The 27,956-nt window shown below is 45.3% G+C and overlaps 10 protein-coding genes across 10 annotated transcripts; 5 read left to right on the top strand and 5 right to left on the bottom strand. All coding sequences in view use genetic code 12, as the record gives it.

Moving 5' to 3' along the window:
* Positions 1-14: 14 nt before the first annotated feature.
* Positions 15-4,697, top strand: CJI96_0002339 (ATP-binding cassette transporter YOR1; the record flags this gene model as incomplete). Its single annotated transcript, XM_029035854.2, has 1 exon — positions 15-4,697. The coding sequence occupies one exon, from the start codon at positions 15-17 to the stop codon at positions 4,695-4,697; it is 4,683 nt and encodes a 1,560-aa protein (XP_028891096.2).
* Positions 4,698-4,874: 177 nt separating this feature from the next.
* CJI96_0002338 (ubiquitin-specific protease UBP8) lies at positions 4,875-6,530 on the bottom strand (the record flags this gene model as incomplete). Its single annotated transcript, XM_029035853.2, has 1 exon — positions 4,875-6,530. The coding sequence occupies one exon, from the start codon at positions 6,528-6,530 to the stop codon at positions 4,875-4,877; it is 1,656 nt and encodes a 551-aa protein (XP_028891095.2).
* Positions 6,531-8,326: 1,796 nt separating this feature from the next.
* On the bottom strand, positions 8,327-9,100 carry CJI96_0002337 (uncharacterized protein; the record flags this gene model as incomplete). The annotated part of the gene is made up of 1 exon (XM_029035852.2): positions 8,327-9,100. One exon carries the CDS (start codon positions 9,098-9,100, stop codon positions 8,327-8,329), a length of 774 nt encoding a protein of 257 aa, XP_028891094.1.
* A 301-nt stretch (positions 9,101-9,401) lies between these two features.
* On the top strand, positions 9,402-9,890 carry CJI96_0002336 (uncharacterized protein; the record flags this gene model as incomplete). The annotated part of the gene is made up of 1 exon (XM_029035851.2): positions 9,402-9,890. One exon carries the CDS (start codon positions 9,402-9,404, stop codon positions 9,888-9,890), a length of 489 nt encoding a protein of 162 aa, XP_028891093.2.
* Positions 9,891-10,096: 206 nt separating this feature from the next.
* Positions 10,097-10,432, bottom strand: CYC1 (cytochrome c; the record flags this gene model as incomplete). Its single annotated transcript, XM_029035850.1, has 1 exon — positions 10,097-10,432. One exon carries the CDS (start codon positions 10,430-10,432, stop codon positions 10,097-10,099), a length of 336 nt encoding a protein of 111 aa, XP_028891092.1.
* A 1,248-nt stretch (positions 10,433-11,680) lies between these two features.
* Positions 11,681-13,333, bottom strand: CWC22 (U2-type spliceosomal complex subunit CWC22; the record flags this gene model as incomplete). Its single annotated transcript, XM_029035849.2, has 1 exon — positions 11,681-13,333. One exon carries the CDS (start codon positions 13,331-13,333, stop codon positions 11,681-11,683), a length of 1,653 nt encoding a protein of 550 aa, XP_028891091.2.
* Positions 13,334-13,824: 491 nt separating this feature from the next.
* CJI96_0002333 (uncharacterized protein) lies at positions 13,825-16,542 on the top strand (the record flags this gene model as incomplete). The annotated part of the gene is made up of 1 exon (XM_029035848.2): positions 13,825-16,542. One exon carries the CDS (start codon positions 13,825-13,827, stop codon positions 16,540-16,542), a length of 2,718 nt encoding a protein of 905 aa, XP_028891090.2.
* Positions 16,543-16,677: 135 nt separating this feature from the next.
* On the top strand, positions 16,678-17,550 carry CJI96_0002332 (putative pantetheine-phosphate adenylyltransferase; the record flags this gene model as incomplete). The annotated part of the gene is made up of 1 exon (XM_029035847.2): positions 16,678-17,550. The coding sequence occupies one exon, from the start codon at positions 16,678-16,680 to the stop codon at positions 17,548-17,550; it is 873 nt and encodes a 290-aa protein (XP_028891089.2).
* Positions 17,551-17,600: 50 nt separating this feature from the next.
* CJI96_0002331 (ubiquitin-specific protease UBP15) lies at positions 17,601-21,536 on the bottom strand (the record flags this gene model as incomplete). The annotated part of the gene is made up of 1 exon (XM_029035846.2): positions 17,601-21,536. One exon carries the CDS (start codon positions 21,534-21,536, stop codon positions 17,601-17,603), a length of 3,936 nt encoding a protein of 1,311 aa, XP_028891088.2.
* A 4,742-nt stretch (positions 21,537-26,278) lies between these two features.
* MP65 (putative family 17 glucosidase) lies at positions 26,279-27,370 on the top strand (the record flags this gene model as incomplete). The annotated part of the gene is made up of 1 exon (XM_029035845.2): positions 26,279-27,370. One exon carries the CDS (start codon positions 26,279-26,281, stop codon positions 27,368-27,370), a length of 1,092 nt encoding a protein of 363 aa, XP_028891087.2.
* Between the last annotated feature and the right edge of the window lie 586 nt (positions 27,371-27,956).

Raw genomic sequence — 27,956 nt, 5'->3', positions numbered from 1 at the left:
CTTCCCTAAAGATCATGTCCAACCACGACTACTACCGTGATTTGTATGGACCCAGATCGGACCGGAACCCTTACGAGGCGCCCCACAACGACAACTTTGTCGCTACCCCCTCGTACCACTACTACGTGCAACAGCAGCAGCGGCATCAGGGCAACCCGGCGGGAACAACCCATTTGCACCCAACCATATCTGACCACTCAGATACAACAACCACATATGTTGAGTACCAGCTGGATGACCTGTTGGCAGATGAGCCTTCGATGCAACAGCAGCAGCAGCGTCAGCATGAGAAGAAAAAGGCCAAGAAGAAGAAGGTTCCTAGAGTGCCGAGGTTTCGCAGAGACAAGAGAGCTGGCGCTGGCGCTGGCGCCGGTGCTGGCCTGGGCTCGGGACAGGGAGACCTTGAGAACGGAAAGGCCGAGTTGGTGAACGAAAAACGTCTCTTCAGCTTCTTGTTCAGCAAAAAAGTCGACCCGGTGCCTCTTCCCGATGAGAGAAAGCCTTACCCATGGAAACTCACTAACTGGGCGAACCGGGCAGTGTTCTACTGGATCTGGCCCATCTTGATCAGGGGCTACAAGAGAACGTTGCAGCCCGACGATCTCTGGTACTTGACAGACGAGTTGACCGTGGAGCACTTGCATCGCGAATACAGAAAGAACTTGAAGAAGATCTTGGACAAGCTGAAAAATAAGCACATTGAAAAAAAGGGCGGCGGCGAAGGCTCCGACGACGACTGGGAGTGGCCCTTCTATGCGGTGCCGTTGGCGCTTTTCAACACCTTCAGATTCCAGTACACCATGTCGTGCATCTTTTTGGCGCTTTCGTTTGTCTGCCAGGCGACGTCTCCCTTGATCACCAGAAGGTTGATTGACTTTGTGGAATATCGTTACTTTGGCATCGAAACCACCTACAACAAGGGTATCGGCTACACTATTGGTGCTGTCATTCTTATATTCGTCAATGGTTTGCTTTTAAACCATTTTTTCCATAATGCCATGGTTGCTGGTGCTGCCTGCAAGGCTATCTTGACCAAGGACGTCTTAATCAAATCTTTCAAATTGTCCGCTAAGGCCAAGCACCGTTTCACCACTGGCAGAATCACTTCCCTTATGAGTACTGATTTGCTGAGAATCGACTTGGCCATTGGTTTCCAGCCTTTAGTGGTGTGTTTCCCTATTCCTGTGGTTATTGCCGTTGTGCTTTTATTGACCAACATTGGTGTCACTTCCCTCGTGGGTATTGGCCTTTTCGTGGTTTCCCTTGTTGTCTGTGTTCTTCTTACATCCAAATTGTTTTTCACCAGAGAAACTGTTGTCAAGTACACTGATAAGAGAATCTCGTTGATGCGTGAGGTGCTCAACAACCTCAAGATAATTAAATTCTACGCCTGGGAGTTGGCCTACAAAGCCAACATCACCAAAGTGAGAAACCAGGAAATGAAGTACCTTTTCACCATCAAAGTCTTGAGAAACTTCATCACCGCCTATGCTGTTACTTTACCTACCCTCACATCGATGATCTCTTTTGTTACCATGTGGAAAACCGGCAACATGAGAGATGCTGGCCGTGTCTTCTCCTCACTTTCGCTTTTCTCGATTTTGGCTCAGGCCATTATGCTTTTACCAATTGCTCTTGCTACCGGCGCCGACGCCATGATCGGTTTCCGCAGATGCAAGGACTTCCTCAGTGCTACCGAATACGACAGTGACTTGGACAGGAAATTGAAGCAGGAAGAGGACGAGTACGTGATCGGCTCTGACGAGCTGGTCTCTGGATTCGAGTTCAAGGGCAACCACAAGGATAACGACTCTTTCAACAGCGACACTTACTACGGCACCGAACAGGAAAAAATCTCATCTCTTCCTCCGAACGTGGACATTCAAATTTCCCATGCTGACTTTGTGTGGGATCAGTACCAAGGCGAAGAGGACGACGACAGTGATTCTCTTTGGGAGCCTGTTTCCAAGAAGTCTGACGGCATTAATGAGAAGACTGCCAATGTGAAGATGTCTCTGGAGCTGCACTCCAAGGATGCGAAGAACTCTTCTTTCCCAGGTCTTCTTGACATTAACTTAACTATCAACAGTGGTGAGTTTGTGGTGATAACTGGTGTCATTGGTTCAGGTAAGACTTCCTTACTTAACGCCATTGCAGGATTTATGAAGATGACAAACCCTGGTGTTGGCTCTGTGACTATCAGCAAAGACTTGTTACTTTGTTCTCAGCCATGGATTCAGAACGCTACAGTTCGCCAAAATATTCTCTTTGGAAGCCCCATGGACAGAAACAGATACAAGGCTATTCTCAAGGCATGCTGCTTGGAAGACGACTTGAAAGAGTTGACTCACGGTGACCAAACTGAAATCGGTGAGAGAGGTATAACCCTCTCCGGTGGTCAAAAGGCCAGAATCAACTTAGCAAGAGCAGTTTACCGTGGTGGGGACACTATGCTTTTCGATGATGTCTTGTCTGCTGTGGATGCTAGAGTAGGTAAAAGAATCACTGACGAGTTGTTCTTTGGCTTCTTGAAAAACACTACCAGAGTGTTGGCCACTCACCAGCTTTCCTTGGTGGCTTCTGCTGACAAGATTGTTTTCTTAAACGGCGACGGTACCATTGACGTTGGCACCACTGAGGAGCTCAAAGCTAGAAACCCCGGTTTCGGAAAATTGATTGAGTTCTCCAAGGAAGATGCTCTGGGCGCTCCTAGAGAAGAGACAATCCAGTCCAATGACAATGTTTGTCTTTTGCCTAGCGGTGTTGGTGTTGAGAACGAAGAAGATGTCAAATTGGCTGTTACACTGTCAATTCTTCCCGAGAATGGTGCAGCTGGTGACATTGTTGGTCGTACGGTTGAGGATGAAGATAAAGCTGTAAATGCTATTTCCTGGACAGTCTACAAGAACTACATCAATTTGGGTGCTGGTATTTTCGGATACACGGCTGCTCCCGTTTTCCTTTTCCTTGTTGCCATTGCCACTTTCTGCCAATTGTTCACTAACACATGGCTTTCCTTCTGGATGGAGAAGAGATTCAAGCAGTTGTCTGATCATTTTTATGTTGGATTCTACGTCGCATTTGCATTTTTGACTGTCTTCTTTACTGGTATTCAGTTCACCATGTTGGCATACATGAACAACAGATCAGCTGAGCTTTTGAACGTGAAGGCTGTCGAAAAGATCTTGCACTGTCCTATGAGCTTCATGGACACCAATCCGTTGGGGAGAGTTCTCAACAGGTTTACCAAGGACACTGACTCCTTGGACAACGAGATTGGTGAACAATTGCGTTTGTTCATTTTCCCACTTGCTATGATCATTGGTATTATCATCTTGTGTATCTGTTATTTGCCATGGTTTGCTATTGCCGTTCCTTTCTTGGGATGCGCTTTCTTCTTTTTGGCTGACATCTACTCGGGCTCTTCTCGTGAAATCAAGAGATTAGAAGCCGTTCAAAGATCTGTCGTCTACAATAACTTCAACGAGATCTTGACCGGTATGCACACAATCAAGGCATACAAGGAGGAAGTCAACTTCATCAAGAAGAATGACTCTTTGCTTAATCGTATGAACGAAGCATATTACTTGTCCATCGCCAACCAGAGATGGTTATGTGTTCACTTAGACACCATTGCTGCACTTCTCGCTCTCATCATTTCCATGTTATGTATTACTGAGCAATTCAACATTTCTCCTCAGTCCACGGGTTTGTTGTTGAACTATGTGATTCAAATTGTCGGTTTGTTGTCGTTGACAGTTCGTGCCATGACTCAAGTTGAAAACGAGATGAACTCGGTTGAGAGATTGCATCAATACGCTTTCGACTTGCCACAGGAGGCTGCTTACGAAAAATCAGAGACCAAACCCCCACCACACTGGCCCCCATATGGCTACGTCCAGTTCAATAACGTCAACTTGCGTTACAGAGAGAACTTGCCATTGGTTTTGAAGGATTTGACTTTCGGTGCTTACCCTGATGAGAAGGTGGGTATTTGTGGCCGTACCGGTGCTGGCAAGTCTTCCATCATGACTGCTTTGTATCGTTTAAGTGAGCTCGAATCCGGTAGTATCACTATTGATAACTTGGACATCAGTCAGATGGGTTTGCGAGATTTGAGACTGAAGTTGTCAATCATCCCACAGGACCCTGTTCTTTTCCAAGGCACCGTTCGTCGTAATTTGGACCCCTTCGACCAATACACCGACGACGTTTTGTGGGACTCCTTACGCAGATCTGGTTTAATTTCCGAGGAGCAATTGGAAAGAGTCAAACAGACAGGGTTGGTGGACAACAACTACGACCAGCTTCACAAGTTCCATTTGGACCAAAACGTTGAAGATGACGGAGGCAACTTCTCCTTGGGTGAGAAGCAGCTTCTTGCATTGGCCCGTGCTTTGGTTCGTGGCTCGAAGATTTTAATTTTAGACGAGGCCACCTCCTCCGTTGATTACGAAACTGACGCCAAAATTCAAGAGACGATTATTCGTGAGTTCAAAAAGTGCACTATTTTGTGTATTGCCCACCGTTTGAAGACGATTTTGACATACGATCGTATCTTGGTGATGGACCAGGGCCGTATTGTTGAGAAAGGTACGCCTTGGACATTGTACAGAAAGAATGGTCTTTTCAGAAAGATGTGTGACAAAGCACGTATCGTTCCTGAGGACTTCCCTCCCCCTCCTAATGACTATTAGGTCAGCAATAAAAATATTGTTATGTATTTATATTAGACTAAAAGGATACCCCTTCGAAAAAAGCAACTTGTAGGATTCTCGGACCTGTAGTTGAAATATAATATATTGCTTACAATTTCATTTGATGAACGTGTATTCGTGATTCATTGAATTCCAATCTAGGGGAATGTACCTATGCTATGTATAATGTGCAATGTAGAATAGAAGATAGGCATTTGTTGCCTGAACTTCTTGATGAGAGGCATGGGAGACAGCACTGTCGTCAAATTTGAACCATTGCCCAATGCTATTTTTTATGAAAGCCACATAGTGGCCAGTATTGACGGAGCCAATGTGGGTCACCACAGCGAAAAGCTCAAATATTCTTCCTGAATCGATATCGTCAGGATCACCATCGAAATCCGAAACGTACCTTGTCATTTTGAGGTAGAGAGGCGTTTCCACTTTGACTTCGATTTTGGATGCGGTATCGTTGGCGTAGTTATGTTTGAATCTCTTGAGCTGGATGCTGAGCACGGGTGGCAGCTTTTTGATTCGGAGTGATCGAAATGACTTGGATTCAGTGCCACAAGATTGACACTTGGATTTTGCATCGAGAGCCTCATTATGGGTAAACTGATCTAGACAATCATAAAGAGTATTGCTCTTCAGGTTGAGGTCATTAACTTCGAGGGAAAGATCTACTAAAGGATCAATTGTTCTTCTAACAAACCCACAGCTGCCACATGACACCGAGCTTTCAAGTTCACCGGAGAACACACTGTGTGTGATACAAGAGCAATTCTCAGGCGAAGGAACATCTAGGTGGGCTCTTTGTAAAACCTTTTCGTGGTCAGCATGAAATTCGTTAAGGAGGAATTGCCAGAACTCGTGAGCATCCTGCTCTGAGAACCCCGCAAGCAGCTGGTTCTTGTACCAGGCAGTTTGGAGTAGAGTGGTGATGCCAAATCCCTCACTGGACGATGCACAATACACTTGCTTGAAGATAGCATCTACCAGGCAGGTGATGCACGCCCGAGAGCTGTCTATTTGGGCATCATCGAGGTAGTATTGCGACGAAGGGCAATTAAAGAAGTGTAGGTCGTTATTGAAGAAATGGTTTCTCACAAGCGGATTATGGAGAAGAGTCTGCAACACACAACTCATGAAACACGTAGCTCCCAAATTGACGATTCCCTTGAGCCCCTGAATAGCTACCTGAGGAGGTTTTTTGTAATTTTGGCTCACTGTCGCATTGTCGCTTTTAGGCTGTATTTCGTCGACTGAAGCCACCGCAAGACGAATCTCATTGAGGGCGGAATGGTTGATGTAGTCCCTACACGAAAAGCAAAATAGAAGCCCGTTCTGAGAGTCGATAGCAAACATATGATTCTGAGCCTCTGCATGTTCTCTTGCGTGAGTATCGTAGCAGCCAACATGAGGGCATTGCAAGCAGAAGAAGACCTGGTGGAAGTTGGCGAGATGGCAGTCCGAGCATCTGAGCACCTTATGTTTCAAATCGCTTAGCGTCTTCAGCTGAAGTGGCAGACCGTCCTTCTTCTTGAACGTGAGCCTCGGCTCTAGCAGCGGGTTCACCGCCACCAGGATAGCCACAGCCTGTTTGTAAGTCGCCATGACAGTATCATGAGCATTGGTCTCGAGCACTTTGGTGAGATGCGAGCACGGCTGGATATGTCTCCAGTTATCTGGCGGAGGAGTTCGCTGCTGGAGCTGAGACCCCAGCTGACTTATGTTTTGCGCCAATTTAGCGTCTTTCTGTGCTTCATCTAAGGCGCTCTTTCTGCCGTTGCTAGTGCCGTTTGCAACAGCAGCAGAAGCCGGGGAAGCGGGCATAGTGAAGGGTTCTGTAAGCACAGAAGGATTCAAAAGAACGATTTGGGCCCGTTTGAACTCGCGAAAACGTTCTTGGGCTGAAAGGGTACTTGTAGTAGGAAGAGATGGAGATCAGAGCGCTGCCTAAAACAGTCGCTTGATAGAGGTGCTATCAGCAGGAAAATTTCAGGAACGCCCCTGAGTTGAGGCTGCAAAAGAAGATGAGAATTGTTGTTTGAGAATTTGAACAAGCTTTTGACTCAGAAGCAGTAAAGCTGCAAATCCGCTGTTTTGTGGGCTCTGCTGAGCCGCTAGGCTGGGGATTTGGGTGGTTGCGAATCTCGGTTTAAGATTTCCAAGGATTGCGACAGAATCGTGGGTGAGTGGACAGGAGAAGAGATTTGCAAAAAAAAAAATAAAAAAAAAAAAAAAATAAGAGTATGTGGTATCTCTGAGACATCAATTTCAAAACGTATATGTGTATGTCTTGGGAGGCGGAATGATTGAGAGAAGATGAAATCGATGCCAAGTGGTTGCGAAATTCGGGCAAGTGAGAAAGCTCCGAATAGGAGTATGAGAAACCGAGAATGTGATAATACGAGGTTAGAGGTAAGAAAAAATTAGATGTATCTTTTCTGAGTCTTTTTGGTGAACAAAAAAAACGTAGATGTAAACATATATATATATATATATATATGTATATATATGTGAAATGTGGATATCATAAGGAGATTTTAGTCTTATCTTATCGAAGCACTTCATGTCTCCAACATTACATGCATCCGTGCCACTTAAAGCAAATTATTCAGATCAGGGTCAAGGAGGCTAATTATATGTTTTTATAGGCCCACAATCTGAGTTAAGATTTGCATCGTCAGTCTAGGTCCTCATGTTTAAGTGATGTATTTGACGACTTCCGCAAATGATCCTCACCAAAGTATCCGGCTTAACTCGAAGAAGATGGTAAACAAGGTTAACATTGAAGCCAACGAGGGCATTTTGTATCAATCAGTTTGTGGTGTAAGTCTTGATTGAGAGAATAAGAATCACTCTCATTCTTATTAGTAATGGTCACTTTTGAGATAAGTGAATGTCAGTGTTTAACTTAATTCCATATCTATCAAGCCATTATTTCATTACCGTTCTTCGCTTGAGAACGAGAGGATGTTGACTGCTAAACACAGTACAAGAAGCTTTACCCACTAGTAGAGAAACTAAATGAGGGGAGCTTTTAAATGTATTGAACATTTGTAATCAGTTGTACAGGTGACTTTTCATCGTTTTGACGTGATAGGGGCAATTAGGCCATTGATATTCACAGAAATCGGTCGAATATAGCGTAACGAGATGTGAGAAAGTTTGCAACCTAATGAGTAATTAGCGTGTAATGATACGCGTATTCATACGTGTGTAAATGGAATCTGATAAAATGTATAACTCAAGCGATGCAAGGTTTCGCCTCGTGCCAAAGATAGTCAAAGCTCCGTTGTGCTATTTAGTGAAAGGTATAGGCCACATCAGTTCCATTCTCCGTTATTCATTTTCACTTTCATGGGTTTCAAAGTCTGCGGTTTGAGCTGGAAACATACTTCATCAGCAGTCCGGGAATATCTTTTTTATCAACCTCTGTAGAAGGAAACTCTATAAGGATCTTGATATCTTGACGTCTTTTGCATGGAGAACCAGCAATAACTCCCGAATCCAATTCTATGGCATACTGTCGAACCTCATTTTTTACGTTTTCGTCCTCTTCTTGTACACTCAGGCACATCTAGCTTCACCTCGTATTTCCCTTATATATATACGCTCATGGCAGCCTAGTCGTAGAAATCATCGTCATCATCGTCGCCGTTATTGCTGATGCCAGGTCCCCTGACGCTCTTCTTCACAAATCTCGTTCTTCTCAGTTCCTCCAAATCCTCGTCATTCTGGTTTATTTCAAGACGCTCGTCTGCGTCTTTCACCGCTCCTACTTCCACAAGAACCTTTTCAATATCTCTCAGCTTACAGTCGCTGCCACCTAATTGCGTTAACGTGACAAACTGCTTCGCAATTTGTTGTTTGTGGTATATGATCAATGTGGGACAATTCAGCTCAGGATAGTTTTCAACACACCTGTTGGCGGGGATCTCGCAAAACTTGATCTCGGGAAATTTCCTGGCCAATTCCACAAAGATCAGTCCTAAAAGCCGCGACTGAACAGCCAGTTGAGCCAGCATATGGAGAAGCACAAAGCAATCTTCGGAAGCCTTTGTCACTTCGTCTGCGTATTCTGGCTTCGTAACATGCTGTACGGACCCAAACTTCAGTTTTCGCTGCAATTGTTGGAGCTCCTCAAATCTCTTTTGCTTGTAGATTTCCAAGAACTCTTCGTCTTCTTCGTCTTCGAGCTCTGCGAGCTCATTCAAGTTTTTGGTCTCGAGACGGTTTTCATGCTGAGCTTTCACTGCTTGTTCTAAAGCTTCTTCCAACTCCTCCGTTGGGTCTTTGGGTTTTTCTGGAATTATGCCCTTAGCACGAAGAATGTCGTTCCATTCTGTGTCTTCGTTAGGATCCACCTCTACAGGGACTTGTATATCATTCAAGCTCATGGTAGTGGTGGAGTGGAAATTCGGGTCCCTGGCGATCTGTTAAGTATGTGTACGCGTGATGCGTGATCACGTGCACGGTCTTCGATGGATTCTGCAACCCTTTTCCATCTACAACAACAAATGCAAGCGGGTAAAGTACCGACTTTCAATATTGTTCATGGACACGTCGCTTTGGGCTCCCTCTATATCATCATATGTTGAGGCTTGGTGGCATCAGAGAGTACACCCGTGCACCACAGCAGAGCAGCCCATCAAGGGTTCATCATCACACTATCTTCATCCCACAAACTACTAGTTCGAAATGGTCAAGTTTTACCTCAAAATGAAAGCTGAGCTTTCTGGTGTCACGGCTCTTGAACCCGTGGACACGCCAGAGTCTCACTTCGAGTACACGTTCCGCATCGAGTGCACGAAGTGTCGAGAAGTTCACGATAAGCCAGTAACGATCAACAGGTTCGAAAAGCATGACATCAGCGGATCTCGTGGAGAAGCAAGCTTCGTGTTTAGGTGCAAATCTTGTAAACACGAGCATCTGGCGCTGATTGAAAGAACAAAAGACAGTGTGGAGGCCGCAAATAGCAATAAGTGGACGAACTTGCTTGAGATCGATGCTCGAGGCATTGACTTTGTAGAGTTCATTCCCGAGGGCCAGTGGCACTGTGTGGGAGAGGAGCTGGGGACGAAGTTTGAGGAGGTCGATTTGGAAGACAAGGAATGGTATGACTATGACGATAAGCAAGGGGAAGAGGTGAGTGTAACGGATGTGGCCTTCGACATCCAGAGGGTATAAGACAGGTGACTACAAGGCTGAACAGAGCAGCTGGAGCTGCAACAGATACATCAAATGTTTGGTACGAACAGGCAAAATAACAAATGCAATTAATATATACAGATGAACGGAACAGATGGCTTGACGGAGTCCTCGTCATTGTAGCATAAAGCCCCCCCGCCAGCAGTGTCTAGAGACGGATGCAAGATTTTGGCGTTCAGGTATACTTAGTCCTTGCAGGCCTTGACCAAGTAGGTGATCAAGTCGTTTCTGTCCTTTGGCTTCTTCAAACCACCAAAGGCCATCTTGGTACCTGGAATGTACTTCTTTGGGTTTTCAAGGTAGTCAGACATGGTTTGTTCGGTCCAGACGACACCCTTCTTTTTGTTGGCGTCGGTGTAAGAGAAACCTTCAGCCTGACCCGACTGTCTGCCGAAAACACCATGCAAGTTAGGACCAACCTTGTTTGGGCCACCCTTCTCAACGGTGTGGCATTGCAAACATCTTGTCTTGAAAAGGTTAGCACCCTTCTTCTCAGAACCCTTTTCGAACTTAGCTGGCATTGTTTATAATAAATATGTTTTTATTGATGGAGATGAAGAAAAAAAAAAAGACGAGAAATGTGGAGCGACTCACCGGCACTATATATAGGGACAGTGCTTGGTTTTTTCTCTTTATTGCCGTGAGTTTTGCAGAGGCGCCAATAAGCAGGAAGCTGATTTTCCGCGGGCTGCCATTGGCCGGAAAAACTTTTGCCAGTGGCCTGAGGCACGTGACGTGAAGACGGTGATAACGGCGGACAAAACACGAGATCAACGTTCACAAAAAAAGAAAATGTAGACATATGAGCGGGAAGAGTGGTAAGCGATTCTTCCCGTGTAGATAATTCAAGAAACCCACTTCGTATAGCCTTCATCCAATCAGAGACGAGCATTTTTCACACCACCATAACGCCATCAAAAGTCTGTCTCTAGGGTGGATCCGGCACCGGGAAATCTCGGGAACCGCTGAAGGCACGGCTCAGCGGATGGTCACACGAAGGGAATAAAAAAAAATAAAAAGTCAAGCAACTTTGAAGGAGACGAATTTGGACACTCTTGTTTCGAGCATCCTTTATTGCCGACTTCTTCTTTGTATGTGCATCGTCTTCTTACGCTTACCCTCAGTGCGCTACTTTTCTTTGCATTAGCCGCGGGCGCATGTCTCACATTTGGTGTAAGGACGAAACCGTCAAATAACAGATGGAATTTGCAATGTCAGTAGTGCAAGTGTTTTTGTTCACTTCTTTGATTTTTTTTTTTTTTTTCATTTTTTTTTTTTATCAACCATGCTTGAGAAGCTACCTTTTGTAGGTACCTCTAACTGACTATCAAGCTTGCTGCAACTGAATGGCTGCGAATTGCTTGCTGCCGCTAATATCGAAGCTCCGAATAATCCGAGGTATGTAAGCGAAATTCGTTTAGGTGGAGATAGCTTTAGCTTTTTGTGACAGCGTTTTTGAATTAAGAGTTGCTGGCATCTTCATTCTTAAAATTCCGTTGCTGCAGTTTCCTGGCGCTGTTATGTTCGCTTCCTCTAGATGGTGAGCCCTGCGTTTTGTTCGCAGCAAACGGCAAGCGTGCTATTGTTTAAGAGAGATGAGAGTGTGATGAAAGAGATACGATGTCCATACTCTTCAAGCTTCTCAAGAGCAGGATCCTCTGCCAGCATTCATTCCACGTAGGCAACAGTTTAGTTCTTCAGTGTATTCTTGAGATTACCTCCACAATCAAACAAAATTTGCAACTTCTTATATGCCACCTCACCTATGCCTATCGCAGAGGACTTCTCGATCCCGATCTAGAGGGGGTCCTTGACGGCGACCTTGACGGCGACCTTGACGGCGACCTTGACGGCGACCTTGACGGTGACCTTGACGGTGACCGTGAGTACAGCTCAGATCTACTATATGATGCTGAGCTTGAGTATGAGCTTGCAGAGTTGCTTCTCAGGCGCCCACGGGCTTCAGGCAAATTCTTGAGAACCAGTCTCATTTCCTCCGTCAACACTCCTAATCCAATTGCAGTAAAGTAGTTTATCGAGAACATTATGTGGCCTGAGTCATTGCTGTCAATGTCTACAACAGGAAACATGCCTCGCAATGCCGGTTTGACTTCGGGATCCTGAATCATGCGCTTCACCTCGTTCACCCCCATCTCCTCCACGAGTTCCTGAAAAAGGAACTTGATGAACACTCGACTAGCACTATTTGTTGCTGCTTCTGTCAACTCTACGTACCCCAAGGTGTCTTGTGGCCGCAAGCTGTCTGAGGCTATCAAGTGGCCAAAAAACTTGCCCATGTTCCGTAGCTGGGATCCCTCGTATTGATAGCAGGTACCATATTTCTGTTGATATTGTTCTGTGAATGTCTTATTCCAAGAGTCACTCATACCGCTCATTTTCTCCCCGATGACCCCAAAATATTTGGAGTATGTCTTCTCCTGTGCACAGCACTTGATTATCATGTCCACCAACACTCCTTGCTCTAGCTTCTGTTTCTGTCTTACTCGAAGAAGCTTGTGGACGGCTTCATCTGCAGACATGCTAGACATAACAGTCAAGTATATCGTTTTTTGATGTTGCACGAGCGCTTGGTCTGTCATATCCTTTATGATTTGTGGTTGGTCATCTTTTTCTTGCGGCTCTTCTTTCGTCAGATCTTCTTCAAAAATCTGTCGCCTAAATTCAGCATAAGTTCCCTCTGTAACGTCAAATTCTGGGTCTTCAGCGAAATAATTAAGCTTAGTGGCTGTGTCTTGAAGGTCTACAAGGTCAATGTAGTGTGGGGTTTTCTCTGCTTCATCAATCAAGTCGAGTTCAGGCTCCACAACGTAGCGGTGACGTCTGCGGCGATATTCAAGCAAATACTGAATATCACTGCGTGGCTTATCTTTGAGATTGCCCTCCTGAAGCATTAGTCGGAGCTGATCATATAGTAAGTTAGCGGATGCTTTCGAATGTGTTTCTAAGTAGGGAGTCATGCTTTCTAGCGCATACGAGGCCAAGTGTATCGAATCGTCCGTGACAGACTCCTCGAGCAAAACCTGTAAGATTTGCAATACAACAACGTCCTCCATCACTCTCTGTTTGACCAATTCGCACAAGAAGAGCATCACTCTAAAGATCTTCGTGCTATCGTTCTTCATGTACAATTGCTTCCAAAGCGCCACTGTTCGAGCACCCACAACTTCTCCAATCTGAGGTAGCTTGGAATTGAGCACACACACCAACAGAGCGTACACAGCGTGCTTGTCAGGCTCATTGAGGACGTTGGCTAAGATCGCTCTTGCAAGAAGACCTCTACCACGTACACAGTTTAGCTGAAGAAGATTGACAGCTAAATGCTTTATATTACTCCTGTCGACACGGGCCACATGCTTTTCGATTTCTCTTCTGAGCTCTTGCCACAGCTGTCGTTGGTCCATGCTGAGGAAGTGGTAGTTGGCTGCGAGAGATGTTTTAGGCGTATGCAGTAGACTACAACAAGAGTAGTGGAGTGTAGCGTTATGTGAAGACGAAAATGTAATAGGCAGTATACGTTTTTTTTAATCAATGACTACAACGACTATGCTGACTGTATAAATACTCGAAATTCTCTATAGTTGCACTTTTCTCGCCCCTGCCCTCTCCATGATTACTGTTTTCGCAGCCACAAGGTATATAGATTCTGCAGGTGTTTCAAAGGAAGACGTCCCAGAGAAAACAAGACTACACTATTCTTTGCTACAATTGACTCTCTTTGTGGCTTAATTCATTGTAGTATCACTTAATTATCCAAGTACTTCTGAACTAAGCATGATCCTACGGGCATCTTTACAATTGTAAACTGCATACAGTGTGACAGCTAGCGAAGATCATCACCAAAGTAGCACTTTTCCACCTACTACTTCAGTACCACTACCATTACAGGTCTCAAATGCTACATATCCGACGCTGGGCGTCGATGCCCGCGAGGCGAAACACGTCGAATATTCGTGCAAAGCTTCAGCATTTCATCAACACAGGAGAGATCCAGGAAGTGACTCCCCAGCAGGCTGCGGCAAATCTTCAACGAAAGAACCGCCGTGTAGCTGCTGATGCCGCCAAAAATACGCTTAGTCCACAGAAAGCACTTCTTTTACTTCGAGCAAAGTATGACTCTGCCTTGTTGAAACGGCGTCTGTCTGCTCAGCCCATAGATTTGGAGAAGCTTCGACCTTCTGACTTGAATGTGGCTTCAGATAAGTCATTAGCCATTTTTGAGAGTCTTATGGAGATCAAGCGTATAAGCAAGAAAAAGATCCCTCCGAAGCTTATTCTTCATCTTCTTGGAATCACGCCGGAAGTACTCTTGGACCCATTTAAAATAACTGAGGAAACACTCAAATTGCTTGAGAGGGATCAGAACACTGTCAGAGCCATGGAACTCTGTCACTTGGGCCGGGGGAATGCAGTGGTGGCGCTGAACGCTGTGATCCAGTGGTGTATGGAACATGGAAAAGTCGATATGGCTCTGAAGGCTCTTCACGATAGAAAACGCTGGATGATTCCCTTGAATGAACAGACCCACGTTCTTTACTTTGATGGGTTGGCAAAGAACTATAGCTGGGATGGTGTTTCGCATTCTAAAGCCCAAGAGATTCTCCAAATATACAGCAGAGTGAAACGGCCACTGGTGCAAGTGTTCAATGCTTGCTTGCTGGTTCTTATGAAATGTTTTAGCAATGGCCAGCAGCTTGCATTGGATTTCTTTGAGACTGCAGAAGATTCAAAAACGGTGTGGCCAGATTGTCAAACGTTCACGATCTTTTTGAACGGAAGAAAGCACTACATCCAAAACGAAGTCACTCGCATCAAGTCTGCTCCGGACATTTCCGCTTCTGAGCGTACAAAACAGCTTTTTGCTGCTCAGGCAGAGCTTGTGGAGACCGCTGTGAATGTCTATGAGAAGGTTAGAGCTCTGGCCATGCCACCTGTACCACCTACAAAAGAAGAGGCCGAGGCTAATCCAGAGAAGTTAGAAAATTATAGAAAAGAAATCAGCGAAGTGTTGATGGATATAGATCCCGTCTTTGCCACAACTTTCTTGCTGTGCTTCATTAACAATTTTTCTGGTACCGCTGTCACTGCAAAATCTGGCTCCCATTATCAATACATGCTTCACGGGCTTGAATTCTTGAAAATGTGGTGCCCGGAGGTGGAGCTGATGTTGCATTTTGCATTGGAAAATCACGAAACCAAAATTATTGTACCTGCGAGTGATATTAAGAGACGCACCGATGAAAGAGTCGACGATGCTGAAGTTCCTGAAAAGGACCGCCCCCTGACTCATGTCAAGGAGTTGTCGAGAGATGAGGTGAACCCATTAGTAGTTTTTCCTCCTCCCCCTTTTTCAAATAACAAAACTAGAGCCATATTCTCAAATAAAAGGAAGCGGTTGGTGGACTTTTCGAGGCCAAAGTTTTCTGACGTACACAAGTTGCTCATGCACCAGACGTATGTCAACCTGGAGGGAAAGTTTGGAAAAAAGTTGCCGCTGCTGCAACATATTTCATTAGAAAAAGGCATTGGAGTGAACACTTTCTTGTTGGCACTTGCCTTTGAGTCGCTTTCAAAAATTGGGGCCGTAAAGGAGTTCTATCTAGCTATGTGGTATGCTTTGACCAAATGGGGAGGCATTTATATCAGTCGTACGGACTTGAAACGCTGTACAGCTGAGGGATTGACTTGTGGTGCCCTTCCTAAATCCCAGTACCCAGACTTGACAAGGGTACGGGATGAGAATGACAAGTTCGTCGTGAAAGAATGCCTATTGGGAGATGGGTCCGCCTCCGAAGATTCTGGAGAGTTCAACAAGCTTTCTTTCAACGAGAAAATGAGCTTGACTGGACGCCACGAATCATCTGTCGTGGATGTGATGTTGGTGGAAAATTTCATTTATAAAATCGATGAAAATTTCCCTAAGCGGAACGTGCCTGCCAGGTTCGTCACTGAGCTTTTGGCGGCCATAGTTTCTCCTGCTTCCAATTTATCGAAGTCTCTCAAGCCCCGTGAAAAGACTTTCGACTCAGTTTTTGCTGTTCTCAAGAGGGACCTCTATGCTTACAACGACAAAAACCTCCACAAAGGAACTGTCAGCAACCGCAGAAGGAAAGTGCCCAACAATACGCCGAAGTCATCGCTTACCACTGAGCAACTTCACGATGTGCTCGATTCCTTAACAACACTCATGAGATGTATAATGGTGGCGGAATCAAGAGAGTATGGTTTGCACAAGAATAGACAGTCGCTTATGCTGAACAAATTTGTTGAGTCTTACGACGGCCTCATTAAGCACATCAAGAGTGCCACATGGACTGACGCTCCAGACAACCACGAAAATGCATTAGAGGTACACAAGAAGATTCTTGGATCAGGAATCTTGTTCTATGTGCCCAAAGAACTTTATGACCCGCGCAAGAACATTGCCAATGCCACGGCCGTTGAAGATTCTGTCCGGTACGTTTATAGAAAGTTGAAGGACAGAGATCTAGATGAGAAGCTGAAGAAGTTGATGTTGGCGTTAAAGACATTCATTCAATTAGACCCTGAAGTCTCCGATGCAGCTGAGAAGCTCAAAGCACATCAATGGAGAATCTACAATGCCTGTAAATAGATATAATAATGAACATAGTTACGACTTCTGATGTCCCTGTAGCTTCTATTCGAAAGAACCTTTTCGCAGCCAAACTTGGGTTGGGCCATATAGTGCGAAATATAATGCTACCCAAAGTTCCCCAGATTATCAACGATGGGCTACTCCACCGTGCTAGTGATCGATGACCCAGCTACCAAAAACTACAGCGATTTCTTTCAAGCTGTGCTTAACCAATTGCCTCCATCGCTTCCCGGCATTGATGTCTTGGTAACGCAACGTGTGAAACAGACCAAAGAGCTCAACTATATCCTCTCCAGCGTTTACGGATCTCTCCGTAGTTGTGCCAACGAACAAATGTTTCCCTTCACATTTGGCATAAATGTGCTTGTGAATAGCTTGCGCCTGGATTGGGATTTTGCTTTTGTTCCGGCTTCTGAGTCTGGAAACGGTGTGGTTGCAGACAAAACTAGAGCTATAGAGACTGAGATAGATAATCGTCAGCCTCCTGACTTCCAGTCTTTCAGTGAGCATCAGTTCCCAGTGAGTGCTGTTGGCGGAACATTTGACCACCTTCATGACGGGCACAAGATCTTGTTGCTGGCTGCTGCGTTTGCTACTCTGAAGCACCTTATCGTAGGAATCACTGGGCAACAGATGCTACTGAAGAAGAAATTTGCGGAGGTGATGGAGCTGTTGGATCGAAGACTTGGTGCTGTGACAAAGTATTTGAAGGAGATTCTACCCGAATCGGTGACATTTTCCATTTACCAGATAGATGATGTATGTGGTCCTACGGGGTTCGTGCGAGATATTGATGCATTGGTGATTAGCGAAGAAACTCGCAAGGGTGCTACTTTTGTCAATGACTACAGGCGTAAACAAGGATTCTCTGAATTAGAGGTTTTGTCTGTGGACGTACTTGGCAGTGACGGAGGTGAGCAAGATAATTGGAAAGGGAAAATAAGCTCGACGGACATGAGAGAAGAAGAGCTCAAAAGACGCTCGAAGAAACAGAGAACAGTGTAATTCAACACATAGTCGTATATTCGAAACAACTTCTCACTGAAGATCCTTCATTACCTTATGGAAATACCTTTTCCAAAGGGATTTTGGCGACGTGGGTTTCTATCAGGATGGTCGAGTGCGAGGGATGTAGGGCTATCGAACTGAGTAATCTCTTTGAAGAGCTCCAAGTTTGGTTTGTCGCTGTCAAGGTACCGGCCCTTGTCATTGGCGTCTGTGAGAGCAATGCGAACTTTTTCAAATGCCTGAGCGCCAAGTCCAAGCTTCTTGCGTAATCTGAGTTTGGTTTCTTCGAAGGGTTCACCTGGAAAAGCTGCAAAGATAAAAGGCTTGCCGTGGCAGTACGCTGGGTTTTTATGGAAATGAAAAGCGGGAATGATGTTCAACTGCTTTGATAACTTCTGAGCCTTCTCAAACTCATCTCTAAGAAGTTCGTCTTCGATGTCGTCTTTTGCGATGTATTTTTCGTCAAAGCGTTTAAACATATCGTTGCTGACAAGAATTTCGACCTCAGCTGGGAAATAACCACAGTAGAGCTCGGTACCCTCAGGAAGATCACTGATTTCCCTGTCAAACTTCACTAAATCGCTGTATTTGCTATCTTGGCCCGCCCAAACAAGTAAGTTGCTCCAAAGCTTTGGTGGGACAGAAAGCTTGTGTATCAACTTTGTCACCAAATCTGCAACAGTACTTGTCTTAGGCACTAACAAATCAAACAATTGGAACTGTTGAATTGTATTCATCCAAAAGATTTTTACTGACTTCAAATTTTCATACTCCTTCAATGTGATGTTTAGGATCTCATATTCAAAATTAGTGATTGTCGAGACCGACACCTGCTTAGTAAAGACTTGCGAAAGTGAGTGGCTTGACAGCAATGGAAACCTTACCCCTTGGTTGTTCACCACGAATAAACGCAACTTGGCTGGGTCCACAGAGTCGCCAAGCTGTTCAGCAACCGCTTTAGCCAACTGTGGGTAGGAGTACTGAGTCAGCACCCATAAGTCTGCTGACTTACTCATTTCTTTAGCCAATTCGATATCGGCGACTTCGGCCTTAGAGGCTTGATCCTGATCATCCTTTCTCTCTTGACCACTAGCGTCATCCTCGGCAACAAAGTCGCTGTCCTCCTCCTCTTCGTTTGCTTTGAAGGGCTTGATATGTATGTGAAGCCTTGTATACAAAAACTCATAATAGTCCTTGGCATTTGCGAAACGTTTACCAAAAGTGGCACTCTCTGTATCAGCAAGCTGGACTGTCAAAACATCACCAGTTCCTAACTCATTCTTTTCGAAAGAGATGGTCTCAATGATAGGCTCGATGCTAGTGTGGGAGACCTCTTCGAAGTATGTTAAGGGTGTTTCAGGATCGAATTGAAGTACCTTGTTTATTATCGGAGTCAACAGATCAACCTTTGAATCTGATGCAACAACAGCATATGAAAGTCCGCGTGCTTCATCACTAACAGGATCAAAATATTTGATGAAGATTCGAATTAAGTTTGAAGAGCTATGGTCCAAAGTTTTGACGGACTTGTTCGTGAGAATTCGGTGCGCAGCTGATTCGAAGTCAAATTGTTCCGGTGAGATTAACTTAGTAGGTGCGTCGATACTTTGTAATTGCCTTGTAGGCTCATCCACAAAGAATACCATCTCCTCATAGCGACGCTTGAAACATTGTGTGTATACTTGGCTCACCGTGGCCTCAAAAAGCAGCTCAGGAACTGCTGCATCTGGTCTATTGGTTCTGTTGTTACGGTGGCTAACACAGAGGAGTTGGAAAGGCCAATTAGATGAAACATCGTCAACCGATACTGCAGCCTCGGCAGTTCTGCCAGATTTGGGTACATCGTATCCTAACTTTTCAGCCACAAGCGCATAGAGGTCAGAGAAAGGTGCATCCTTCTTGACTTTTATAGAGAGCGGATATGCATGTTCGTTGAAGACGTTCTCATCAAAGAGACGTGGGTCTGTGGGGTCAGGGTAAGTGTCGAAACCGTTATAGTAAACAAAATTTTTCACAGTAACGATCTTCACATGCATGTAAAACAATGCTTCACGATTAGCTGTCTCCGCCTTCTCAAACTCCTCTTGCTCCTTTCTTATCTGCTCAGCAACGTGCGTTGGTGTGGGTGCTAAAGAATTTTGAGGGGGCAAGATTTTATCCAACTCAGACTCACGGTAGTACACCAACATGTAAGCTGAAGTAGCTCGTCTAATTAAGTACTCGTTTTGCTCGTTGCGTGTGAGTTGTCTGAGGTGCGCTTGAGGCAATTCAGAGGCGCCGTAATTTTCTTGAAAGACTTGAGTTGGTGTTGCTTTCCAAACCTTGTCGTCGTCAAAGCGTAACCATAAGTCTTCGTGAGCTTCCGGTTTAATCAAACCGTAGTAATGACCATTTGAGATACTTCCTTGATGAACTAATACTCCATGGAGTTTGTATCTCCAGTTTTGATTCTTCACTTCATCGGGCAAGTCATCATCAAGAAAAGGTCTAAGGTCAACAACATCAGGAAATTCATAGTAGTCATCAATCTTGACAAGATCATCTACCATGAAGTCATACTCGAATCTTTTCAATTGAAGATGGAGGACAGGGGGAAAGGAACGGAACACAACACCCTTCTTGGCGTCCTGATATCCATACTGATCGCCTGCCTGATACTTGTTTTCACCATCCAACATTTCGATTTCGATATAATTCTTAAAGGATTCCTCAAGTGTTCTAAAGCCACGGACATTTAATTGAATATCCCAAAAGTCCTCCTCTCTCGAAGACTCGTAAGGGACATTGACGCATTTGATATAAGATTTCATTTTGCCAACAAAGACATCGTTGAGCTTGTTTTCAATTTTCGTGCCTTTCATTGCCATTTCGAGCTTGTCCATCAAAACACGATTGAGCTCTTGGATGTCATGTTGAGTGAATGCATCTGAGGAGTCCCAGCCAAAAGACTTTGTCAATTCCATAGTACCAACAGGCTCGCTCGACAGTTGCAAAAGGTAGAATATCTTTTGCAAGGCTAATGGAACTGCTTTGCTCTTAGTTTCACTTGTGGCTTCTGTGGGAATTTGATTCACCAAATCTCTGAAGATCTTGGTGGTGTAGTATGATTGAAGGAGAGAATTGAGATAACAAGTGGCTCCCTGGTTGTTGAGACCAACATAACCAGTTTCAGCTTTTGAGTCGTAATTTACCCAGTTATGCCACAAAACACCTGTTGAGGAATCATCTATCACACGGACGTATGCAGTAATGTTGAACAGATTCTTGTCCATCAAAGGATAAGCCCTTCCGTACTTGGCAGCATTCAAAAGATCTCTTCCTGAAATAAAAGATGAAAACCCCCAATCAGTTTCATTTTTGTTGAATCTGTGATGAGATCCCATCGCATGATGACACTCCGGGTGGTTGGGATTCCACAAGTCAAAGCCGAATTGGGCACACACATACCACTTTGGATCAACATTTCCCTCGGCATCTTTTGGTGGATGTGGCTCCATATACATCGATATCAAATCATTGTTGCCCCTGGGGAATAATAGAATATTCCATGTGAAGCCGCCGCATTCGAACTGGGGTCCGCGTATCTTATCCTCCTTCCTTATTGCGTTCCAGTCCTTGATTTCCCAAACATTGTACGTCTCATCCTTGACCGGATAGTCTGGAAGGGGCTTCATTATACTTGTCGCCAAATTGTCGAACTGTGTGGCTGGGATCAACAGGGGGTGACCTGGTCTTTTCGTAAGTTCGGGTTGTCTAAGAGTAGGAGGGGTGATTTCCTCGATATCGTCATCATCCATGCCCATATTGTCGTCATCCATGTCTCTAGGCTCAGTTTCCAGGGCATCAGACAAGTTATCAGCGTCGGAGCCGCCAATGGCTATGTTTGACTTCTCTAACATCTCATAGTCGCTGCTGTCAATTTCGACAACATCGTCGTTCAGTCCAGGCCCGGTGCCTGGTTGGGCATTAGGTTTGCTGGTCATTTCGTAGCCTTTTTTGTCTTCGTCAAGCTGTGGCAGACCAGGATCGGTGCCGATGATATGCTTTTTGGTTGTTGAAGTTCTCTTGTACGGCCGCACTTTGAGCTGGCGAATTAGGTCGATTCGTGGAAGAAACTGGTGTATAAGTAGTAGCGTCTTGCAATTGCGAGACTATTTTGTCAAAAAGTGCCTTATTCTTCGAGAAGTTGGTTGATAAGTATGTTAACACCAGTGTTGCAATGGCAGTTGTATACTCCGAAGCAAGGGATTAACAAAGAATGATCTATGTAAGATCACGTGAGCAGAGAGATCAGGAGAAACCGGATCGTGTATTTCAACGATTTGACACAGGAGAGGGGATTTTTATGGCGACACATGCATTCTTCTCAAGATTTACGGGCTTTAGCAAGTTTTGAGTCTCACATTATTCGTGCTTGTTCGGATGGACTGGCTACGTAGCAAATTGTGGTGCGACAGCAATCGAGTAGGCAGTTGCAAAAGAGATACATGAAAAGTTTCCAACATATCTGGGTGATAAAGAATAGATGCTGGTAAACTTCAGAAGAATGCGTTGTGAATTGAATCCCATTAATTTTTTAATCGATTATCGACGCCTCGATCTCATTCAATTGGCTCAGGAAAATGGCTGCAAATTAATTGTGTGGACATTAGCGCGCAAACAGTAGTGTCCTCAGGTCAATGATTATACCATAATAAATAGGAAGAGAGCTATCAAAAATTGGCAAACTTGTGTAAACATGTCAGATTGTTAATGAAGTCCATCCAATAGAGAATTAAGAGAACTTTCCCCCCTTGTTCCACGTTTACGACGTTTGTGTACAACTTTCACCAAAACACGATAGATGATATCAAAATATGATTATCGATAAGAGCTGTGAGGGTTCTAAATAGTGAGTGAAGAAAGAATAAAAAGATGTAATCCCCAGTTGAGAAAGTATGTGTGAGTTCCCATGGACCATTGTTGCCTATTAGGCTGAGTCTGTTGGGGCCCCTTAGGATGTTGCAGCAGATTTGGGTCCAGTTGACTAATCCAACTGTGTAAACGGCTTTAAATCACTGAATATAGTCTTCTCTATTGCATCTTGTGTTGTATAGAATTATTATCGAATTTTGATGGCGGTTTGAAATTTCGCAGCCATTTGGCTGAGACCACCAAAAACTAAAAACCGCAGAACGCTCCCGTAGTGTCAGAGAATAATCCCTGAATTGAATAACATAGGACGGTTACATCAAATGCTTTCAATCGAAGGCTTGGATTAGTTCCAAAGCTTCACGGTTTGGCTGTTGGGCATCCTGAGCACATCACCGCAGGCAAGTACAAAGATTCTCATGTAAACTGCTAGGGGAATAAATGAGCAAGAGTTCTTATTGCCAGTCCAACTTCTTCAAGCAACATGGAAACTGGGTGACCAGAGCTCGTTATGTAAGCAAGGAAGTCTCCCTGTGCTCTCAAGTGGGCCATCAACAGACTCGGGTCTAACGGTCAATTGTACAACGATTTGTCGAATCTCTGCTTACATCTTGATGATATTTCGGTTGCAGAGTCTCACAACAAAGTAAAGAGTAAAGCATTTGAGTAAGAGTAGACGCTTAAATGGGTATGTACGGTGGAATTGGGAGTCCTTCTTCTTTATGGAGGATTGTAGCTACATCCTACGCAAGTTCCAATTGGTTGCCTGAAAACAGACTCCCTGACTTCCTCGTACTTTCTCCAAGCAGCTTTACGAGGCCAAAAAGAGGGCAAAAAAAAAGGATTGGGCTCCCATAAGGTCCCCTTGCCAGAAACTACCGACATGACCGAGGCAACCAAAGCCAGAATTCTGACCCTGGCAGCGTGGGCCATTCACACCTTCCCAATCGGGCGTTCTTGATCCCAGGATGAGAAAGTTGAACCACCACTGAAATGGGACTGAAATGGGACACTGAAAAATTACCTACGTCTCCATATCGGTCCATTTTGAATATATGCAGAAACAACTCTTGTCCCATGAATCTTTTGCAGCCATTGAGGGATCAAGGCCTAGAGCCGAGGCCCACGCAACACCACCTATTGTGTTGCTCCACTCTACAACTCGACCATTTTCAGCCAGCAAAGGCACGTAAAAGGTATTGTCGTGAATCTGCACAGGACCGCCTGGAGAGAAAACGGGTACAAGTTGAGAGTTACTGCGATGCTGCTGTGAGGATTTCATCTCGCCGTGGGGGATTTATTTTTTTTTCACCATGGGCAATGGCTGCGAAATCTAGATTTTTCACCCGATTGACAATGGACAGAGGCAATTGGGGAAGGCAGCAAGATCTGTAGACCCATGATGATCGCTGTGATACGAATACGACGAGAATGTGAATTGGTTCACAATTTGACGTTCTGTAATAGGATTTTTTTTGAAGCCTAGCAATTGAAGTTCCCGGCAATTGGGGTGCCTCTTTGCATCTCCACAGTGCTTTTACCGTTTTTTTTTTACCTCATCATCAACTTTCACCTGTCCTAACGTTTTCCCTTCATCGATTTCGCCGCAGACCCTCCTCTATCTGCCGCTGCTTTGACCCAGATCTAGACCAACAGCTGCCTAAGGTGATTGGATGAAACAGTAATTGAAAAATTCACAGTGGATTTTGCACACAGCACTGCGGTTTTCACGCAAGTCATATCCCATAACAGGCTAGCGCCGCTTGAGGCACCCTCGGAATGGACACCCACAACAATACCCCTAGGCAAATCATCAACGTGGGATATTGTGCATGCTATTGTAGAAGCCACACTGGAGTACATTGACAAGGGCTTTGGAATGCACAGACGGGAAGAATCAAAGGTGGTAGACGAGGAAAAGGCCATTGTGTGGGAAGGGAGGCACATCACGTGATCCACAGCACGTGCACGAGACCAAAATCGTTGATACTGGGTGTGCGATGCCGCCACCATGCAGGCCAGAACCCCCGAAAGCTCGCTGCCGGAGGTGTAATACACATCTGATGAGGGACTCCATGAAAAAAAAAGGTCCGATCGGAAGTGGTAGGCAATTCAGCGAATGGGAACCGAACGGCAAAAGACAAGCTGGAGACACCAAAAAAAAAAAAAAAAAAGGTCAGAAGATCATCGCCAATTCTTTAAAACCTCACTTGTCCATCCCAAGCCTCGCTGTGACGTCAAATTCCCTTAGCCTGGCCGTGTGGGCTTTTTGGTGGATGTTTTGCATTCCTCAAAAATGAAGTGGCCCCAGAAGGGTTGTGTAATTACCCGCGGGCAGAGAGTGTCCAAACACACCCGAGGATGAAAACGGGGCAACAAGATTTGGCCATTTTTTTTTTCCATTGACTTCGTTTGATGGTTTTGATATTATTTTGTCTGTTCCTGTTTCTGTTTGCTTACCAGAGTGTGGGCCCGAATGAGGGTCAATTGTGTGGTGTGAGTCCAATGGCTGCGAAATGCGAGCCACCACTGAAGTCCAGGAAACACGAGTAATCACTACAATGCTCTTCGTTTTCATCAATAAAATGAAATACAATCATGGAAAGAATCCAAGAGTTGAATACGCCAACATAATTTTGTAGACTACCAGGGTATTCAACTAGAAAAAAAAAATATAAACGAATAGCCATTACACTGGCTGAGGCTATTTCGCAGCCCCCTACGTTGCGGACATAAACCTCCAATGGCTTGCGTTAAGAGTATTTTCTCCATTTTCACAATCTCCCTTCGAGATCCAAGTGGGAGTCCCAATTTGACGGTGTCATCTGGGGCAAAATTGGAATCTCTCTGGATTGTATTATAGGGGCCCACGAAAAGTTGCACCCATTCCACAAAACGCTCACTGTAGTAGAACTAAAACCCCCATACCCACAATCCTGATAAACAACCCACCAGCAATGTCCTTCTAGTCTAGCTTCTTCCAATCACATCCTCAAATTGACCAATCAATTCCGTCCAATGAAAAATTCACTCCATCCACCAACTCCCCTTCCGAGTCCCCCGTAGTCCCCCTTTTGCACCCGCACTCACCCTCTTGCAGGCACCACCCTGCTCACCTTTTCACCACAGGCACTCTCAAACACCCTCAGGCTCCCTCTGCACAGTGGTGCCCAGTGCCTGCTTGTTGCTTTTCCGAGTGTTTCAGAATTTCGTGTCAGGATTAAGTTCGTGGCAGGATTCAATTCGTGGCAGGATCAAATTCGTGGCAGGTGTATCAGCCCTGTTTCCTATAGTGAAGGTCTGCCCCTGCTTCCTTTGTTGAGGATCTGCCCATGTTTAGTTAGGTATACTAAGTAGCCACGGTCTAACATTGCTGAATGCTGGGAAAGGGGAAATCAATTGACTAGAACAGTAAGGTTGAATGGTCGTGCAGGGCCAGATCCCAGTGGCGTCCTTTGCTGGGGGGGGGACAATTTCTTTCACCTTCCTCTTCCTCTTTAGTCCCTTTCTCTAGTGTCTCCTGCCTGCCTCTTTCCTCGAGGTCTGGGCACCCTCGGAACTGGGCCAGTCGACGCATTGGCGCCTGTGGGTGCTCGCAACCGGTGCAGGAATGCCGCGTGCGGTCAATGGGAAACAAAAATTTTAACCAAAATACTGGGCCTGTTTTCGCTCGCCCCTATATAAATTCCCGCAGGCGCCCTCACACCGGCTTCTTTTTCTCTTTTTTCTCTTTCTTCAGTAAGGTTCAATTCTATAGTCACTCCTTCCATTCCTTCCCTAGAAAAAAACCTCACCCTAGCCACTCATTAACAAAATGTTGTTCAAGAGCTTCGTTTCCGCCGCCCTTGCTGCCACTGCTTTGGCCCAGCCTGTCCAGCACCAGCACCACCAGCACGACAAGAAAGCTGTGGTGGTCACCAACTGGAACACCGTAGTTGTCACCGCCACCGCCGGTGCTGCTCCTGCTGCTCAACCTACCCAAGATGCTGAGGCTAACGCTGCCGCTGCCGTGGGCACCACCCTCGCTACCAAGCCATCTCCAGTTGCTTCTTCTTCCTCCAGCTCTGGTTCTGGCTCCAGCCCTGCTTCGAGCTCTTCCGACTCTGTGTCCGTTCCTTCCTCCTCGGGCTCCTTCTCCGGCCCTGCTAAGGGTATCACATACTCTCCTTACTCCGACGATGGTGGATGCAAGTCTGCCTCTCAGATCAAGTCTGAGGTGTCCAAGTTGTCTGGTTACGAGGTGATCAGACTTTACGGTGTCGACTGTAACCAGGTCGAGGCTACCCTCTCTGGCTTGTCTTCTGGCCAGAAGATTTTCGCCGGTATCTTTGACGTTGACAACATCGAGAGCGGTGTTGAGACCTTGGCCAAGGCTGTCAAGAACCACGGTGGCTGGGACGTTGTCCACACCGTCTCCATCGGTAACGAGTTGGTCAACGCTGGCTCCGCTACCCCTGACCAGATTGGTAAGTACATTGAGTCTGGTAGATCTGCTTTGAAGGCCCAGGGCTACAACGGTCCTGTTGTCTCTGTCGACACCTTCATTGCTGTCATCAACAACCCTGACTTGTGTAAGCACTCCGACTACATGGCTGTCAACGCCCACGCTTTCTTTGACGGTTACGTTTCCGCCAAGGAGGCCGGCGACTGGGCCTTGTTGCAGCTCCAGAGAGTCTCTAACGCTTGTGGTGACTCCAAGAAGGTTTTCATCACTGAGACTGGCTGGCCAACGAAGGGTGACTCCAACAATGTTGCTGTTCCATCAAAGGAAAACCAGAAGGCTGCTCTTGACTCTATCTCTGCCAAGTGCGGTTCTGACGCTACTTTCTTCAATGCCTACAACGACATGTGGAAGCAGCCTGGCCCATACAACGCCGAGCAATACTGGGGTGTCTACTCTTCCTAAATTGGCTCATAGATCGCTGTATGTTTGAGCAGGTTGCGCCACAAAGACAATTAGTCTTGCTGCGCAAAACTGAATACCCTCGTTCTTACCTTCATTTGTCGAGTGTTTTGCTTCTTCCTAAAACATTCACTATGAGATCTTTTTAAATACCTTTATTGTGTTTACTTTGCTTTTTCAGCCTACCTGTAGTCTAGTGTTTACCATTTCCTAATTGGACGCGCGACTCGCCTACCAAGCCTACCACGAAGGAGTCAATCGCTCGGCTGCCTTTCGTGCACCCTCGGATATCACGTGCCACTAACGTGATCAATCATCCACCACCTCCATTTGCAGCCATTTTATGTTTCACTGTACGCAATTTAGCAAGTCAAAGCCATAAAAAATATTGTTGTAAATTGTTATCACATTTTAATCTCAGGCTCTTTCTACCTCCTAAAGAAGACTGTTATTCTTTTGACGATCGTAGAATTAAAAGTCCATTATAGACGTTCTCACTGCCCAGTATGCTCAAATATCGTTAAACTGGACAATTCCCATTAAAGTTAAGCTTTGCTCCAAGCATTTGAATGAGAACATGTTATGACAA

This window comes from Candidozyma auris, chromosome 2 (assembly GCF_003013715.1).
Source record: "Candidozyma auris chromosome 2, complete sequence".
In the NCBI taxonomy this organism is placed as follows: Eukaryota; Fungi; Ascomycota; class Pichiomycetes; order Serinales; family Metschnikowiaceae; genus Candidozyma; species Candidozyma auris.
The sequence above is the reverse complement of the archived record's forward strand: the minus strand, read 5'-3'. Positions and strand labels throughout refer to the sequence as shown.